Consider the following 19,299-nt stretch of genomic DNA (forward strand, 5'->3'; position numbering starts at 1 on the left):
ATTGCCGATACATTTCAGCATCATTGTTTCTTAAACTGTGACATGTATTTTTTGTTTTTTTACTAATTTTTCTGCAACGTCTCCAATTGTCTTTTTCTTGGGTTTTTTTGGCAGCGGCACCCACCATCACTGCTGCCAGCACCTTGGACCCTCGTACCTGACTCTGCCACATCGGCAATGTCCACCCCTTGTTCTTGTGCCATGAAGCCCAGGACGGAAAATATCGCGAAGCCAGACACAAAGCTTGTACCGCTGTTGAGGCCTCCCAGCAGCAAACAGTCCCTATGTCACACATAGGTCATGGAGGTTGTTAAAGAACACAAGCGGAACCGAAGTTCCCATTTTCTTTTTGACGCAGCCGTGTCTGACACGTCACTACTGCTGACCCCTCGTCCCCTAGCCCCGAGAGGAGGCAGCACTTACCTGTAGCAGTTGTACTTGTATTTGTTGTAGCTCCCTAGTGACGTCATGGCCCCCAGGCAAATGGCGTAAGAAAAGAAAATTTGCGTTCCTGCGTCAATCCACACCTGCACAGAGAGGATATTCCTGATTAGACAAAAAGTCATATTGTCTGATTATGATTATGTTGTTCTGATATTGTTACAAAAAAAGTCACCATATACATGTATTGATAACTAAAATTTGATGGAAATTATCAGTTTCACAAAAGAAAGTACATTACTTTTCCCCTTGGTCATCCATCCATCCATTTTCTACCGCTAGTCCCATTTTGAGTCTTATTGGGTGGTGCTGGAGCCTATTTAAGCTGCATTCGGGCGGAAGGCGGCATACACCCTGGACAAGTCTCCACAACATCACAGGGCCAACACAGATAGACAGACACCATTCACACTCACATTCACACACGAGGGACAATTTAGTGTTGCCAATCAACCTATCCCCAGGTGCATGTCTTTGGTGGTGGGAAGAAGGCGGAGTACCCGGAGGGAACCAACGCAGTCACGGGGAGAACATGCAAACTCCACACCGAAAGATCCCGAGCCCAGGATTGAACCCAGGACTACTCAGGACCTTTGTATTGTAAGGCAGATACACTAACTAACCCCTGTTTCACCATGCTGCCCACCCTTGGTCATATGCATTGTAATTTAAAGTGTAGATTATTAACAACTTGTATCCACTTAGCAAATAAAAGCTACAAGGCAATACATTTCACAATGGTTCCCATTTTTGGCGCAGAACGATCAGTTTCTTCAAAGTTTTCTCAAAGTTTTTAAAATAGTACTGTGGAAAACTATAATAATTGCTTTGAATTCAGATAGATCATAGTTAATCACGCTAAATAACTAAAACAGTGGCACAGACATCCGGAATTAACTTCTTCATATGTGGCTATAAAAAGACCAATGTTATTCAAGAAGAAACTTTACGTATGCAGCCACAAAATGGACCAATTCAGCAAAATGGATGGGCCTTGCAGTATGACAGTGTAGCATTAATAAACAAAAACTAGTTACTTAGGCACAGCTAAGACTAAATCAATTTTGTGTATTTTGTTTTGCTAAAAAGTCTAAAACATTGTGAAACAATGACAAATCTGCTTAACCAATGAATGTATGGGGTGCTGAATGTAAAAATCCAATTCCACTTTCCAGCCGATAAATTTCAAATGTTTACCTAATGTCTCCCCCTTTGCATACTTTTCTTCACATTTGAAGTATAAATTAAATGGTCAATCTGAAGGTTAAATATAAATCTAAATTGTAAGTTTTTAATTCTTAAAAATATGTCTAAATATGCCCTGCGATGAGGTGGCGACTTGTCCAGGGTGTACACCACCTACCGCCCGAATGCAGCTGAGATAGGCGCCAGCGACCCCCCGCTAACCCAAAAAGGAACAAGCGGTAGGAAATGGATGGATGGATGTCTAAATATTTTACGTGTCAAAACATTACAAATAAATGTTATATATAAATGTAAATATTAAGTCTAAATCTTAACTCTAAATGTTAAATTTAAATCTTAAATCTAAATTTTAAATCTAAATGTAAAATTTGAATGTTAAATCTAAACCCAATTTCATTAATTTAAGATTTAGATTTTACATGTATAAATGTTAATTTATACTTTTATAAATGTTAAATCTAAATGTTAAATGTTACGTACAAATTTAAAATATAAATGTTAAATATAAATATAACTGTTAAATACAAATCTAAGTGGTAAATATAAATAGATAGATAAAATGTTACATGTTAAAATGTAAATATTACATACATGCATTAGAAATAAATCAAAATGGTTAAATCTGAATGTTTTGATAAGTGTTAAGCTAAATATTTACAAAATATGCAAATTTCCCACTCTTCCCACACCTTCGACCGCCCATGTTATCCAAGCGAATGTGCGGTGATGGGAAGGAGCGAAACATATGGACAGCTGATGACTGACAGATTAATGCCGATAAGGGTGCATGCCGAAAAAATGTTTTGCTCCAAAACATGAAAGTGTGCATGATGTTTTGCATAAAGACATCATGAATGTAGCAGAGGATAATAACACTTCTAAGATGTGTCTCTTGGTTTTCACTTCTCGGTGTGAATGAGTATGTTTGTATGTGTCCAATTTTAGCGCCGCACAGTTACTTCGCGTTCGCAGTCATGTTTGATTGCTCGTTTTCAACTTTTTTATGTCATTGTGCAACACACGATAAACTCTCGCGTTTCAACAACATACAACGCTAATAGTGTTAATCTGTCACTGCCCACAACTCTGACCACCCGTGCTGTTGAAGAGGATTTGTAGTGCGGGGAAGGAACATAGCGGGAAGATGAAAAAATGACATGTAAAGCGAGAGGCAACCGCCAGATTCAAACCTGTGACACTAAATGAAAACCTTACACTGACTGAGGCTGTCATTATCATCTAGACAACAATGTCACAGAAGTCACATGGTTTGGACCAGATAAAAGCCGGTGTGTTAACTAGTTACTGAAAGCAACTTAACATGACTGTGATTGCATTGTTTCAAGCAAATTAAAGTTAATATGTGACCCCACTATGAACCATACTTGGCAACCCTCACGGATTTTTCGGGAGACTGCCGGAATTCAGCGCCTCTTCCGAAAACCTCCCGGGACAATTTTTTTCCCAAAAATCTCCCGAAATTCAGGCGGAGCTGGAGGCCACGCCCCCTACTAGCTCCACACAGACCTGACTCAATGTTGTGACCCTCTTAAACAGGACAATACTGCCATCTACTGTACATAGAATAGAATGTAAATATATTCTACATTTAAGTGCAGTCAAGGAACATGCATTAGGGAGTCTGTTCTGAAGCCCACCGTAAAGAGACGTAACTTCATCACGTCGCCTGGTTACTGACGCCAACCCAATCTATTACACCGTCGACGAGCAAAATGAAAAAATACGCTTGCAAGTTCCAGAACGATTGGAAACAATAATTTCAGTTTATTCAGGAGAGTTTGAAGGGGAAAGGGTATGTTGCCTGTAAATTTTGTAGAACAGAGTTCTCCATTGAACATGGCGGCCGAGCGGATATACTCAGCCATGAACGGTCAGTCAGCGAAGCACAAATCGTCCGCAGCGCAGCATCGTTTACAACCCAGTATTATGGCCCACCTCGCAAAATGGAGACCCAATGGTGTAGCTTATGCTGAAACAAAGATGGATATGCTGATAGCTGGAAGCAACATCCCGTTCTCATTCGCGGATGTCTACAACAAAATCGTGAAGAATGTTCCCTGATTCGGAGATCGCTCGTCAATACGCAAATGGCAGAACAAAGGTTACTCAAATAGTGAAAGGTAAGTTTTGTTTTTGTTTTTTAGTAACCAGCAAGCACAGTACAGTTAGTAGAACAACTGTGTTTCTTATAGGTGCCGTCGGAAATTCAACTATTTATTTTATTTATATATATAATAAAATAAATATATATAGCAAGAATTCACGGAAAGTAAAGTATTTCATACATACATACATTATATATATATATATATATATATATATATATATATGAACTATATATGAAATACTTGAGTTGGTGAATTATATGCCACCCCTCTTAACCACGCCCCCAACCACGCCTCCGCCCCACCCCTGACCACGCCCCATCCCCCACCTCCCGAAATCGGAGGTCTCAAGGTTGGCAAGTATGCTATGAACCATGTAACAGTACAGCCAAATGAGGAAAGACGCATACAATTTATGCACACTGAATCGGTGTAAGAACAAAAACAGACATGATTCATATTCACTATTAAATTCCTACCACAAATGTGAAGAGAATGAGCTAAATGTAAGAAAAGTAATCTAAATGTGAGAAAAATGAATGACATATTCAAAATAGATCACCTGGAAAAGTGTGATGGATTTTTTTTTTTACATTCAACAGTAGTGGGTTACGTCACAAGTATGGCATCCCCACAGCAATGATAACCAACATTGCCAATGGAAATGTACCAATTGCGATTAAAACAGTGATGAGGACACACAAAACGAAATAATTGCTCCTCAAATATTAAACGATGGATGCAAAATCTGATGCATATTTAAATCTGGGCTGCACTGTGAAATTTTATGTGACCTACATACAAGAATTCAACACTTTTTAAATGCATTAACATTTTAACTGAAGTGCTTTTAGTTCTTAACACCTTAACACAGTAAAACTGCAAAAGAAAAGACAAAGAAAACAAAAAACAAATTCCCATGCTACCTCTGGGTCCTGCAGGCGAGTCAGGTTAGGGTAAAGGTAAAATTTGATGCCTTCTGACGCCCCAGGCAGGGTGACTCCACGCACCAACAGCACAATCAGCATCACGAATGGGAATGTTGCTGTTATGTACACGACCTACATAAAACAAAGCATTTATTATAATCTGGCCATGCATGCATGACCCATAACATCTACTTCTCACAGATACATTCATCGTTATAATGACAGATTAGCCGTTATCTAGAACGATGCGTTCAGGTTGTTGGATTAGATTTTACTCACATTCTGAACATACATTATGTCACCTACATGGAACAACTTTAGAGATTTTGCAACAATAAACATGGAGATAATTTCATTAGTAAATAAATAAAGGAAGAGTTAATCATTTCTAATTGCTGTTTGGGCCGACTTTATGACACGGTGAGCAACAGGTGCCAAAATAAGGCCATGACGTCAGCATAATGATAATAATATTAATAGTCCAAAACTCACTCACTTTTCCCGTAGACTTGACACCTTTCCAGATGCAGAAGAAGCAGATAATCCACACTGCTAATAAACAAAGGGCCAGGTCCCATTTCAGAGGCCCGACGTCCTCAATCCCAGAAGAGATGGTTAGGACGTTGCGTCTGCACATAACAAAACAATATGCATTTTTATACTTTCAAAAATTGGGGGATGTGACATGAACAAGTTCGAATGAAGGAGCTTTCAGTTGTCTATTCTTTCATTTTAAAACCGTGACTAAAGTGCCACTTCTAGTTCAATTAGACAGTGCAAGTAGGACTATGACAAACGGGCAGAGACTTAAAAGCAATTAATTCCAATTGTGGCAGCCGGTTAGTAAATACTCACTCCCAGAACTCTGTCACAGGGGAGGTAAAGTTGGTAACATTGGCCGCCAGCCAAAGGGTCTTGTTTTTCCGGACAGTGTCCTCCACACAGAATTCTGTGTTCCAGGGCTGCTTGCATTTGGCCCAGGGGAGCTCAGGCTGGAAGCAGTGAAATAGGTAGTATAGTCCCCAGGCCAAGATCACAATGTAGTAGATATTCAACAGGGACACGATCACGATTGAAGCATAGCCAATCCCTGCAGACAAGAAAGAGAGAACATTAAATTCAAGCTAATCCAAGTCACATTATCCATGACAAAAGCAACACAAATGACCAATTTCTCTGTTGTAATCAACCCCAGCAGCAGTGTACTATACAGTCAGCATCGGCAGTCACTCGAACGAGTATGACAATCCTCCTGGTAGGGGTGTATCCGTTTATGGAGAATGCTTGTGCATGACTTTGTTTAACATGGGGAGACTGGTGCACAGACAGTCACCACACGATCCTTGACAGAATCGGTTCAGGGTCCAGTGGCATGGAGTCCAAGACGACTGGGGACCCTTTTTTGCTGCAGCCTTCTCCCGCCATCGCAACCGTTGTGGTAGTTCTTAATATCTACCATCGTCTGCCTGCTACGCCGTTGAGGTCTTCACCATATGCATGCATATGCCATGCAGGTGATGCATGGTGCCATGCATCACCTGCATGGCAGCTCCCACCGTCAGTGTGTGAATGGGCGAATGTGGAAATACTGTCAAAGCGCTTTGGGCTCCTTAATAAGGGGTAGAAAAGCGCTTTACAAGTACAACCCATTTACCATTTACCATATGGGGGCAGTCAGGTACTAGGCCTGGGGTAACAGTAGTAAAGGGGTTAACCTCCTAGTGACCCAAGACCCCATAGAGGAGCCTCCACTACTGGATGCACTTTAACGTCATGCCCAGGACATATACAGTACAGTGGTAACTCAGTTTTCATACATCCCGGTTTTAGATAAAAATTATTTATAGTTTTTCTGTCTCAGTTTTCATACACTGTTTCAGTTGTAGAACCATTAACACACTATCAGTACCTTTAGTGTTGTCAATTATTACCATTTTATTAAAATATTAATTATGATCTGTAATAAATTAATTAATCTAATTAATCTCTTTTTTTAAATTAATTATGATCTGTAATAAATTAATTATGATCTGTAATAAATTAATTAATCTAATTAATCTCTTTTTTTAATCTCATCTAAAATGTTGCGAAAAGCCCTCAATTTTAGGTATTTTCATTTGAATTTATGACAGTATTAAAACAATACCAGTGGCTTTATAAAGTTAGTGTTTTCTGCCACACAAGTGTGGTGAAAACATAAGTATATAACTCAGTTATAGATTAAAAAAAAAAAAAAACACCCACGTTTCAACCGCCACCTTGACCACTTGATCATCAGAAGACTTTTTAGGCAAGCCTAGCCCATCCATCCATCCATCCATTTCCTACCACTTGTCCCTTTGGGGATCGCGGGGGGTGCTGGAGCTTATCTCAGTGCTTCCTAATTATTTTCCGTTACGCATTTTGTGCTCGTTGGGCAAAACTGGCCAAAGATAGGTGTGCTAAGCTTGTGGCATCATAATTAAAAATACTTTAGGCTGTATATTGCTGCCAAAGGTGCATCAACAAAGTATTGAAGAAAGGCTGTAAATACTTATGTACATGTGTTTTGAATGTTTTAATTTGCAATACATTTGCATAAAATAAATTTTTTTTTACATTTTCACATTGCCATCATGTACTGTTGTCTGTAGAATTTTAAGGACAAAAATGAATGTATTCCATTTTGGAATAAGGCTGTAACATAAAGTGTGGAAACAGTGAAACGCTGCGAATACTTTGAGCGCACTGAAAGGTTGAGCAATGACGACTGTGTGACGTGTTGTGCCAAAAATCAGCGGCTGCATCAATTGATGTTATCAAAGTTGTGTAAACAAAAAAGCTGTTGCATAGCCGTTTTTGGGAATAACAAGAATCCCAGTACTTTGAGTTCTTGAATTAACTCGTGTTTCCCCCCTTATTTATCAAAGTAAACGCAAAGTACGAAGGGGGCGTTAATGGCATCAAGAGTCTAAGAGGGCACTGTTTGCAACATATACACAGATGCCTACAGGGGGCCAACTTTCCGATGTATTTTACACAGTATATTCTCGTATGTAATGAGGTATACACGCAACACATGCACGCATCTTAGCTTTAGGTTGTTGTTAGCTATTATTACCAAATTGGATAGCTAGCGTTAGCTGTGATTGAATGTATATTCTACTATAACAACAACATGACTGCAAATTGTTTGCTGCTTCTCTTGGACTGCTTTTGTATGTGTGTACGCGCTCCCTGCATGTACGTTTTGACGAGACCAGGTGAGTGACAGCCGTGAACCCCATTAGGTCAAAATTTGTATAAAATAAACTTTGTAATTGTGAAAAAATATAGACCAGGGTTTTGCCAACCTGTCGATCGCAATCGACTAATCGGTCTTTGGGACGTAACCTAACACGACATCTTAGAATTTTTTTTTTATTAATACGACATCAGTCACACTCCCACTTGGAGAGTGCTCAGCAGACCCGCAAACAGGCAGGCATTTCAACCCATGAACACGCCCGCCTGCCTCGTCTGTCTTTCTTAGCCTTACATCTGTGGCTCTCAACACCGAGGCCAGTAGACCCCCCAAGCGCGGCTGCAAACTACACCCGCTTGTCTTGCTAACGCACATGGCATTACGTGCACAAAAATCATGGAGTTCCAACAATACTAGCATGCTATATCAAACCACTCTTCCCTTAACCACCACCATCATTGCTCATCTGTGACAGGAAGCTAACAAGCCAAATAATATAGTTTGTGAACATTGCTCCAAAGTACGGAGTTTGTGTTGATTTTTTGTGCATACAAAAGTAAACATTGACATATGCATAGGCAGTAAAATATAATAAAACAAAGCGGCAGCCAAAGCAGGACGTCCCCGTTATCCCCTCTTTTATCACACAGGAAAAACCTATTAATATTATTAATATTAATATATATAATTTTAAGTACATTTAATTGCATTTTGTATCATTTTCTGAATGTAAAACTATAATATTCTCTATTTAAAAAATACTTTGTGTTAACATTTTTGGGTGTTCTACAGTATATTTGGATTTAATACGGATTGTTTCTTATGAGAACACGTTTCGGTTTTCGGTTTTCAACATACCCTTTGGAAAAGACTGATAATGGAAGTCGAGCTACCACTGCACCTCAAAGTTGCACTTGACTGTAACTACATTTTGTTGGGTGATTCACATTGTGGATGCACAGCCCACAAATGTGCATTACGTCTAATATTATAATGCAAAATCTCAGAGGAGTGATTCAAGCTACATTAGTCAGCTCCAAAACGCCAAATGGTAAAGAGGGGAGTATATCTAATAAAGTGGCCAGTGACATTAGTAGTCATGTTGTCTCTCCTCCTGAGGGAAATTTTGGCTCGTAAGCTGCTAAATTCTTCTACTGTGGCTAACTTTGTCAGTGGCAACCATAAAATCAAACAGCTGCGTAGTGATAACTTGCTGTGGATCTGTCACAATGTAGCTCGACACCTTTCACACACTTTTCATTCGCTTGAGACATGGCACGTTTTTTTTATTTTTTTTATTAATGAAACGTGCAGTATCAAATAATGAATGCAAAAGTGTACAAATATGTTCTTGTCCTCAACTGCATGCGTCATCTGCTTCAGGCACAGCATGCTCATGGAACACAGATGCAGCCATCTGTTCACCAAGTCTCTTTCTACAAATTTGCTATGTTCTGAACTAATCTTTCAGCTGTTTTAATGACATGACAGGTTTATATTTAACTTCTCAAAACACTGTGTACTGGAGCGATTAGTTAATTGTTTTTTTTTTCCACCTGATGATGTAATTTAATTAAAATGGACAGTACAAAACAATTTCTGACCTTGTGCAACTCCTTCACTCAAGAAAAGTGATGCTTAAAACTATAACTTGAACAATATCTTCCTGTAGGCTGCTTTTATTATCTATTATGTCAGGGGTCACCAACCTTTTTGAAACCAAGAGCTACTTCTTGGGTACTGGATTAATGCGAAGGGCTACCAGTTTGATACACACTTAAATAAATTGCCAGAAATAGCCAATTTGCTCAATTTACCTTTAATAAATAAATCTATATACATTAAAAAAATGGGTATTTCTGTCTGTCATTCCGTCGTACATTTTTTTCCTTTTACGGAAGTTTTTTTGTGGGGAATAAATGATGAAAAAAACAATAAATTGAACAGTTTAAAAGAGGAGAAAACAAGAAAAAAAAGAAAATTCAATTTTTAAACATAATTTATCTTCAATTTCGACTCTTTAAAATTCAAAATTCAACCGAAAAAAATGAAGATAAAAAATAGCTAATTTGAATCTTTTTGAAAAAATTTAAAAAAGAATTTTTGGAACCTCATTAGTAATTTTTCCTGATTAAGATGAATTTTAGAATTTTGATGACATGTTTTAAATAGGTTAAAATCCACTTTGAAATAAAGTTTTAAATTTGATTCTACAGATTTTCTAGATTTGCCAGAATTATTTTTTTGAATTTTAATCACAAGTTTGAAGAAATATTTCACAAATATTCTTTATCGAAAAAACAGAAGCTAAAATGAAGAATTACATTAAAATGTATTTATTATTCTTTACAATAATAAAAAAAAAATACTTGAACATTAATTTGAATTGTCAGGAAAGAAGAGGAAGGAATTTAAAAAGGTAAAAAGGAATATGTGTTTAAAAATCCTAAAATAATTTTTAAGGTTGTATTTTTTCTCTAAAATTGTCTTTCTGAAAGTTATAAAAAGCAAAGTAAAAAAATAAATGAATTTATTTAAACAAGTGAAGACCAAGTCTTTAAAATATTTTCTCGGATTTTCAAATTGTATTTGAGTTTTGTCTCTCTTAGAATTAAAAATGTCCAGCAAAGCGAGACCAGCTTGCTAGTAAATAAATAAAATGTAAAAAATAGAAGCAGCTCACTGGTAAGTGCTGCTATTTGAGCTATTTTTAGAACAGGTCAGCGGGTGACTCATCTGGTCCTTGCGGGCTACCTGGTGCCCGCGGGCACCGCGTTGGTGACCCCTGTATTATGTATTCTTCAGTCTATTTGTATTTTGCATTCTAAATACAGGTAATACTTAAGTAAAACATGTTCAATATTTCTTTGTGCAATTGTGAGTGGCCTACAGTGTAGTAATACATTCCCCCACTGGTTCCATTGTCGTTATTTTCCTCTATTAGCTTATCACAGATAGCAGGTCAAATGATGTAAGGACTGGGAGGCCAATAAATTTTATCTAGTGTCATACATTTTTTTTTTGGTTTCTGAATGATTTTTGTTGTTTTTTACTTTGATATTAGGTCAACTACTGGGCTATAGGACAGCCGTGTCCACAGTATAACTAGTCTATGTAAGATGCAGCAACTTTTGCCCAACCCCAGTGTTTTACAAGATTGTTGTTGGGAAACTCTTGATAATACTACTCAGACAATGAGGTTGTCAAGGGGCACATAGTTGTAAGGATGCTGTGCTATTTTTCGCTGACTTTGCTCTAACCTCTATATACAACTCCCAGCTCCAGAGTATTTTTATACAAATTGCCATGTAAAATGCAAACTGACAGACGTGTCAATGTAGGACAGGTGAGACCAAGAGTGTGCTGCATGAGATACAGTATGTGATAAAAAGACATGCTGCTGCTCACTTTGTGGCCAAGAGTGGAATTAATCCGAAGGAGCACACAGCAAACATCCCTAAAACAGCAGCTGCTGGAAATCTGATTTTGCTCAGTTTCCTTTTTCTTCTTGCCCACATATGCGGTCTCCAAGGTTTCTCAGTCATCATTGTCGACGTCCCACTGGGGTGAGTTTTTCCTTGCCCTTATGTGGGCTCTACCAAGGATGTCGTTGTGGTTTGTGCAGCCCTTTGAGACACTTGTGATTTAGGGCTATATAAATAAACATTGATTGATTGATTGATTGATTCATCTGATATGTCTTATGTGTACACAACAAAGGCTGGGGAGGGGAGTGATGGTACCCCATATTGTCTACATGCACAGCATCACTGACCCAAACAGAACATGACCACAACAGCATACCACAATCTTGTAAACAGTGCAGTGACAACACATCATGCAGTGTACATTGCTAGGCAACTTGATGTCTTTTTTCTGTCGTGTCTGTTTCCATGTCAACAAGAATCTATCAATCCAGTACACCCACTCACCCCATAATCAGCAACCCATCATTTCTGTCTTGCTACAGTATGTGCATTATTCTGATGTAGTAACTTAGCACAGTAATTGAATTCATCCTTCATGCTAATCACTCTGAATTTCAATAATTTAGCAAAACATCTATGGTGGCTGTGATCAGAGACCACCATGGATACTACTGGAGTCGAAGATGATTGTGAGAGCAATTTTATTTCTTTGATTTTTAAAGAGAAAAGTGAGGTCCAAGTGAGAAAGAACGGTTGAGTGTGGAGAAAAAAAAGATTGTTTTTGTTGCTGTTGTTGCAGTAGCCAGTTTCGCAAAAAAAACATTGTTGATGAACTACCTCCTCGTCATCATTACCGTCCCGGTAGTGCTATGCGATTGAGCTACATATAATCGTACCACATTAAAATATCTATCATACAATATAAACCATTAATGTAACTAATCACGGTAGTGTGCCACAGCGAAATATTAGCCGCCACACCTTAAAATGTTTTTTTATATGTGAACACAAAGTCAAGTAATATAATGTTTTGTAGCGTCAATAAGACACACAAAGTCCAACAATCTTTTTAACTTTTATCGCCAATCTTATTTTAACCAGCCCAATTCCAACAAGTATTTCCTGCATGCACACGCATCTGCCTCCTTGTTTCCCCAAACACACAACATTACTTCCTCATTCTCTGTCAACACATGGTGTTTACAGACCATGGGAACAATGAGTGTCATAACACACGAATGTACACTTTAACACCAGTAGGTAGTTACAGAATGAATGGATATACAGTGTATAGTTTATTATTTGCGCACTATTGAGTAGTGATTTACCAAAAATGTGGCCGCCGAAAAAATATGTACTTTGAATATCTACAAACCCCGTTTCTATAGGAGTTGGGACTTTGTGTTGGATGTAAATATAAACGGAATACAATGATTTGCAAATCCTTTTCAACCCATATTCAATTGAATGCAGTACAAAGACAAGATATTTGATGTTCAAACTAATAAACTTTTTTTTTTTCACAAATAATAATTAACTTAGAATTTCATGGCTGCAACACGTGCCAAAGTAGTTGGGAAAGGGCATGTTTACCACTGTGTTACATCACCTTTTCTTTAAACAACACTCAATAAACGTTTGGGAACTGAGGAAACTAATCGTTGAAGCTTTGAAAGTGGAATTCTTTCCCATTCTTGTTTTATGTACAACTTCAGTCGTTCAACAGTCTGGGGTCTCCACTGTTGTATTTTACGCTTCATAACGCGCCACACATTTTCGATAGGAGACAGGTCTGGACTGCAGGCGGGCCAGGAAAGTACCCGCACTTTTTTTATGAAGCCACGCTGTTGTAACATGTGCTGAATGTGGCTTGGCATTGTCTTGCTGAAATAAGCAGGGGCGTCCATGAAAAAGACGGTGCTTGGATGGCAGCATATGTCGTTCCAAAACCTGTATATACCTTTCTGCATTAATGGTGCCTTCACAGATGCGTACGTTACCTATGTCTTGGGCACTAATGCACCCCCATACTATCACAGATACTGGCTTTTGAACTTTACGTCGATAACAGTCTGGATGGTTTGCTTCCCCTTTGGTCCGGATGACACGATGTTGAATATTTCCAAAAACAATTTGAACTCGTCAGACCACAGAACACTTTTCCACTTTGCATCAGTCCATCTTAGATGATCTTGGGCCCAGAGAAGCCTGCGATGTTTCTGGATGTTGTTGATAAATGGCTTTCGCTTTGCATAGTACAGCTTTAACTTGCACTTACAGATGTAGTGACAAACTGTATTTAGTGACAGTGGTTTTCTGAAGTGCTCCTCAGCCCATGTGGTGATATCCTTTAGAGATTGATGTCGGTTTTTGATACAGTGCCGTCTGAGGGATCGAAGGTCACTGTCATTCAATGTTGGTTTCCGGCCATGCCGCTTACGTGGAGTGATTTCTCCCGATTCTCTGAATCTTTTGATGATATTATGGACCGTAGATGTTGAAATCCCTAAATTTCTTGCAATTGCACTTTGAGAAACGTTGTTCTTAAACTGTTTGACTATTTGCTCACGCAATTGTGGACAAAGGGGTGTACCTTGCCCCATCCATTCTTGTGAAAGACTGAGCATTTTTTGGGAAGCTTGTGTTTATACCCAATCATGGCACCCACCTGTTTCCAATTAGCCTGCACACCTGTGGGATGTTCCAAATGAGTGTTTGATGAGCATTCCTCAACTTAATCAGTATTTATTCCCACCTTCTTTGTCACGTGTTGCTGGCATCAAATTCTAAAGTTAATGATTATTTGCAACAAAAAAAATGTTTATCAGTTTGTCTTTGTAGCATATTTAACTGAATATGGGTTGAAAAGGATTTGCAAATCATTGTATTCCGTTTATATTGACATCTAACACAATTTCCCAACTCATATGGAAACGGGGTTTGTACCTGCTAACTGCTGCAGCTATGCAGTAGTATTTGTATGTCACTTGAAAACACCTAATAACGAGAGCCAGCGGATCATTGATGTCAATAATGCTGCAGTCTGCTATTAGCAGAGACATACAGCATAACGGTAGCTAAACAAACAAAACCTGAAGAGGAATTGGTGCCAAAAAGAAGGAATAGCAACTCAGTTGTTTGGCTCTAGTTTGGATTTTAAAAAAGTCAAGACACCGACCGAAAAACGCCACGAGTGACGTGAAGACATCTAATATTGCTTGAAAACAATGTGAAAAACAATACAGAGACAGTGTTAAAATGCAACTAAGTACTAATGTTACCTCAAATCCACAAAACAATAATAATAACAAATAACAACACACCCAAACGAGCATGACAGTCATTGTTCAAAGGCAGACACTGAGAAAATTACAGATATGTGATGATATTGACCTAGTATGTACACTGTCGAAAAGAAAGGCTAACACTAACAAGAGTTTAATTGTCTTGTCGTTATATACCGGTACAGTACAAAATGTGTTTTATAAGTAAAATTAGAAAAGATAGGTAAAACTGGTATTCATTTTATATATAAATATAATTTTAAGAAAAACACAACATCATGACATATATTGTTATCAGGATGTACAGTGGGGCAAAAAAGTATTTAGTCAGCCACCGATTGTGCAAGTTCTCCCACTTAAAATGATGACAGATGTCAGTAATTTGCATCATAGGTACACTTCAAATGTGAGAGATAGAATGTGGAGAAAAAAAAATCCCAGAATTCACATTGTAGGAATTTTAAAGAATTTATTTGTAAATTATGGTGGAAAATAAGTATTTGGTCAACCATTCAAAGCTCTCACTGATGGAAGGAGATTTTGGTTCAAAATCTCACGATACATGGCTCCATTCATTCTTTCCTTAACACGGATCAATCGTCCTGTCCCCTTAGCAGAAAAACAGCCCCAAAGCATGATGTTTCCACCCCCATGCTTCACAGTAGGTTTGGTGTTCTTGGGATGCAACTCAGTATTCTTCTTCCTCCAAACACGACAAGATGAGTTTTTACCAAAAATTTATATTTTGGTTTCATCTGACCACATGACATTCTCCCATGTGCTCTCTGGCAAACTTCAGACAGGCCTGAACATGCACTGGCTTAAGCAGGGGGACACGTCTGGCACTGCAGGATTTGATTCCCTGTTGGTGTAGTGTGTTGCTGATGGTAACCTTTGTTACTTTGGTCCCACCTCTCTGCAGGTCATTCACCAGGTCCCCCTGTGTGGTTCTGGGATTTTTGCTCACCGTTCTCATGATCATTTTCAGATCTTGCGTGGAGCCCCGGATCGAGGGAGATTATCAGTGGTCTTGTATGTCTTCCAGTTTCTGATAATTGCTCCCACAGTTGATTTTTTTTTACACCAAGCTGCTTGCCTATTGTAGATTCAGTCTTTCCAGTCTGGTGCAGGTCTACAATTATTTTCCTGGTGTCCTTCGACAGCTCTTTGGTCTTGACCATAGTGGAGTTTAGAGTCTGACTGTTTGAGGCTGTGGAGAGGTGTATTTTATACAGATAATGAGTTCAAACAAGTGCCATGAATACAGGTAACGAGTGGAGGACAGAAGAGCTTATTAAAGAAGAAGTTACAGGTCTGTGAGAGCCAAAAATCTTCTTTGTTTGAAGTGACCAAATACTTATTTTCCACCATAATTTACAAATAAATGATTTAAAATTCCTACAATGTGAATTCCTGGATTTTTTTTCACATGCTGTCTCTCACAGTTGAAGGGTACCTATGATGAAAATTACAGACCTCTGTCATCATTTTAAGTGGGAGAACTTGCACAATCGGTGGCTGACTAAATACTTTTTTGCCCCACTGTAAATGGCATATAATCGGTATATTTGTATACTTTTGTCCATATTGCACAGCATTATGTCACGGTAGACGTCAAACTTTTTCAGCGAGTCCAAATGTTGGGTGCTGCGGCTCTGTGATTTAGCTATCTTAGAAAATAAGAGATTTTTGAATGTTTGCTAATATAACAATATTTATTTTGTGTCGCATCGCGATGCATAAAATAATTAACGTATCGGTATGCCCCTATCTGACAGTGTCAATCAAAACAGAGCATAACTTTATAAAGACGATGACACTGTTCTTGTCTTTGATTTGATTGTAAATTAATCTAATGTTGTGGAATATGTGCAGCCATAGTTCAGTGTGACTTCATTCATTGACAAACATTGCCAATGTTATCAAATGTTTCTTGATCATGAGCTAAGGAGCAGAGTGTGGTTTGACTAACCTGTGAAGATGGGGCAGAGTTTGGCCCAGCAGGTGATCCCTCCTTCAGAGGTGTACTGGCCCAGTGCCACTTCCAGGAAAAAGACGGGCAGGCCACCGCCAAACAGGAAGATAAAGTAAGGGATAAGGAATGCACCTGGGTGATGGACACAAGAACCCACTTAGACAACTTCTCACTACTTTCACCACTTTGTGTGTGCGGCTTTTGCCTACCTCCACCGTTCTTATAACAAAGGTAAGGGAATCGCCAGACGTTCCCTAATCCGACAAAGCCTCCGGCCACAGACAGAACAAAGTCGAGCTTGCTGGACCACTTCTCCCTCTGGGGGACCTTGCCTTCGGCCTCGTCCTCGGGGCGAGTTCCTGGGCTTTTCCCTGGTGAGGGCTTCAGTGTGTCCTTGTGGAAGTCCTTCAGGCATTGAAACTTCTCCTTTTGGGCCATGCTGTGAAGGACACAGAGGAAACATGCCGTATGTTGAGATGGACAGAGGTGAGCGGGATGAGATGCTGATCAGGCCGAGCATTAGTGAGATAATACTGTCTCCTGTTTGTGGTAAAGAATGCTGTGTAATCACCAAGCACATGATATTCAGTGGCATGTTGCTAATCTTGCTAATCTGAGGAGTTGATGCGTGGAGGTCATTCAAGACTAAGGAATGTTTGGGTGTCTACTTAAGAAGGCAACACGAATGTTTAATGCGTTGAGTATTTACAGCAATTGTGTTCCCCAAATCAGTGTGCAGGCTCCTGAATACACGGTGCAGTATGTACAATATGTTTAATGTCAATAGCAGGAAAAATAATACAATATGCATTTTGCACCAAAGGTTGACCAAAAGATGTTGTTTATCTTGTTCTGCATTTCAAATGAACTAAATGAAGGAAAAAAAACAACATGGCCACTTAGACACCAGCTTAAGGATACCTGAGTGTTTATGCTGCAACTTTCCAGGACATTTTATATATAGGATCCATTACCAACTACCTATTCCCCAGCTTGGTCTAAAGAGGGGACACTTTAACGGGACCACAGGAGCGGAACGACATCATGTCCAACAAGAATTAATGACAGGGGAGCAACTGCTCTTTTATATGTCACCAAACCATATAAAAACAGAACACTAAATATCAAACCAGCTTACAGTTTGGCCAACAACACTCCTACCAATCCCATCGGAATCATCATCATGTTCTCTCACCTCAACAGCCCCGTCCCTAAGTGTGTGCACACTGTGTCATCGTTTTCTGGCATTTTCTCTCTCCTCGTTATGCATGACAAGTCAAACTGAGCGGCTTTTCATTCTCAAACCTCATTACATAACTGGATTTCGCCCACTTCATTTCTCATCCTTTCTTTTCCTCTACCCTCTTTGGCTCCCACAACTGCTCATACACCTGCCTACCCGGCTGACTCAAAGTGCCGGGGGGCTTCCTGGCCGCTTGATAAGAGTTCATTCAACGTGTCCTTGGGATTTAGCCTTCTATTTTTTTTAAGTAGGACTTCTTATCATTCTATGTAAACAACTCTAAAGTTCTCATTAGTGAAGAAAAAACATACTTCATCTCCTGGAATAGGATAGTGAAAAGAGTTCAACTTATTTAGAAATATCCAAATACGCTTTCAAGAAACTATTACCGTACAATTTAAATAACTAAATAAAATATTTGTTAAATTAAGTTATTACAGACAGAAAAAAAAAACATTGATACACAACCAAGTCCATAAAAATCATATTGTCTAAACAAAACAATTAGATAAAACTTACATTTCCTTCATGGCTGCAACTATGTTAAGAGTTTGCTGCTTTCAGATGTCACCATTCCTCTGTACTGAATGCATTTATGCCAAGCTGGGTCACCAGAAGTGAAGCTGACAGCAAAGCCCGCCCCTTAGCTAAAGACAATTAAATCCAAAGAAGAGATTGGACGGTGCCTCCCTTTGACGGACAACTCAGGTACCAACAAGAGAGACTGTAAATTTCCACTTCCCACTGCTACGGCCCCCCCACCACCCCGACACACACACACACACACACACACAAAATGTATGCATGTTGAACGCAGAATACAAATGACAGGTTACAAAAAGGGGGTTCAATTTTATATGTACAATATGTTACAGCTACTATTATTTATATATATATATATTATATATATAAAACATATTTACATATATACGATCATTCTTCTAACATACAAAGCCGTAATGCATTTCCAAGTAACTGGATGTGAAGTTTATGACTGACTGCCAGAAATGACTCACACAGTGCATTGTCTACTAGGATAAGTCAGATAACTAATAATCAAACAATAAATTGCTCAAGAAAGATTGTCGGCTACTATGACTCCTTATCGGTCATGTGAATTCCACCAGCCTCTGCTGAAAGATAACCGGTCTGATGGTGTGACCAGAAAATGCAGGAGCATTTCATGCGTACGGATTGGGAAAAATTCCTGACCGCTGGTCTAAGAAACCAAAGGACATTAATGACAATGCTGATGTGGTTGGCATCTACATAGACACCCTGTTTGAATACTTTTGAAAAGTTGAAGGATATGGGAGGTCACTTTTATACATTTTGCGCATTAAAAGATGCTAAAACTAATCCAGCGGTGGTCAATACATGCAAAGCTATCTGAACAAAACATTGTGAAGTATTAGCTTCACAGTATAGGAGACAGCAAATTAGT

At 38.8% G+C, this 19,299-nt stretch overlaps 1 protein-coding gene across 2 annotated transcripts in view; it reads right to left on the reverse strand.

Moving 5' to 3' along the window:
• LOC133554911 (sodium- and chloride-dependent taurine transporter-like) overlaps nt 1–19,299 on the reverse strand; it is a 53,614-nt gene that overhangs the window by 14,531 nt on the left and 19,784 nt on the right. The window contains exons 1-8 of one of the 2 annotated variants that reach the window (XM_061904182.1): nt 18,375–18,530; nt 16,822–17,051; nt 16,610–16,744; nt 5,558–5,792; nt 5,199–5,331; nt 4,700–4,834; nt 424–527; nt 158–282 (exon numbers count right to left, since the gene is read on the reverse strand). In XM_061904182.1, coding sequence (XP_061760166.1) covers nt 158–282; nt 424–527; nt 4,700–4,834; nt 5,199–5,331; nt 5,558–5,792; nt 16,610–16,744; nt 16,822–17,051; nt 18,375–18,385 — 1,108 coding nt within the window. In that variant the 5' untranslated portion in view covers nt 18,386–18,530. Of the gene's footprint in view, nt 1–157; nt 283–423; nt 528–4,699; nt 4,835–5,198; nt 5,332–5,557; nt 5,793–16,609; nt 16,745–16,821; nt 17,052–18,374; nt 18,531–19,299 lie in introns of those variants that run through there. The other variant, XM_061904183.1, reaches the window with a different exon arrangement.

The sequence above is a fragment of the Nerophis ophidion genome, linkage group LG06, assembly GCF_033978795.1.
Source record: "Nerophis ophidion isolate RoL-2023_Sa linkage group LG06, RoL_Noph_v1.0, whole genome shotgun sequence".
NCBI lineage: Eukaryota > Metazoa > Chordata > Actinopteri > Syngnathiformes > Syngnathidae > Nerophis > Nerophis ophidion.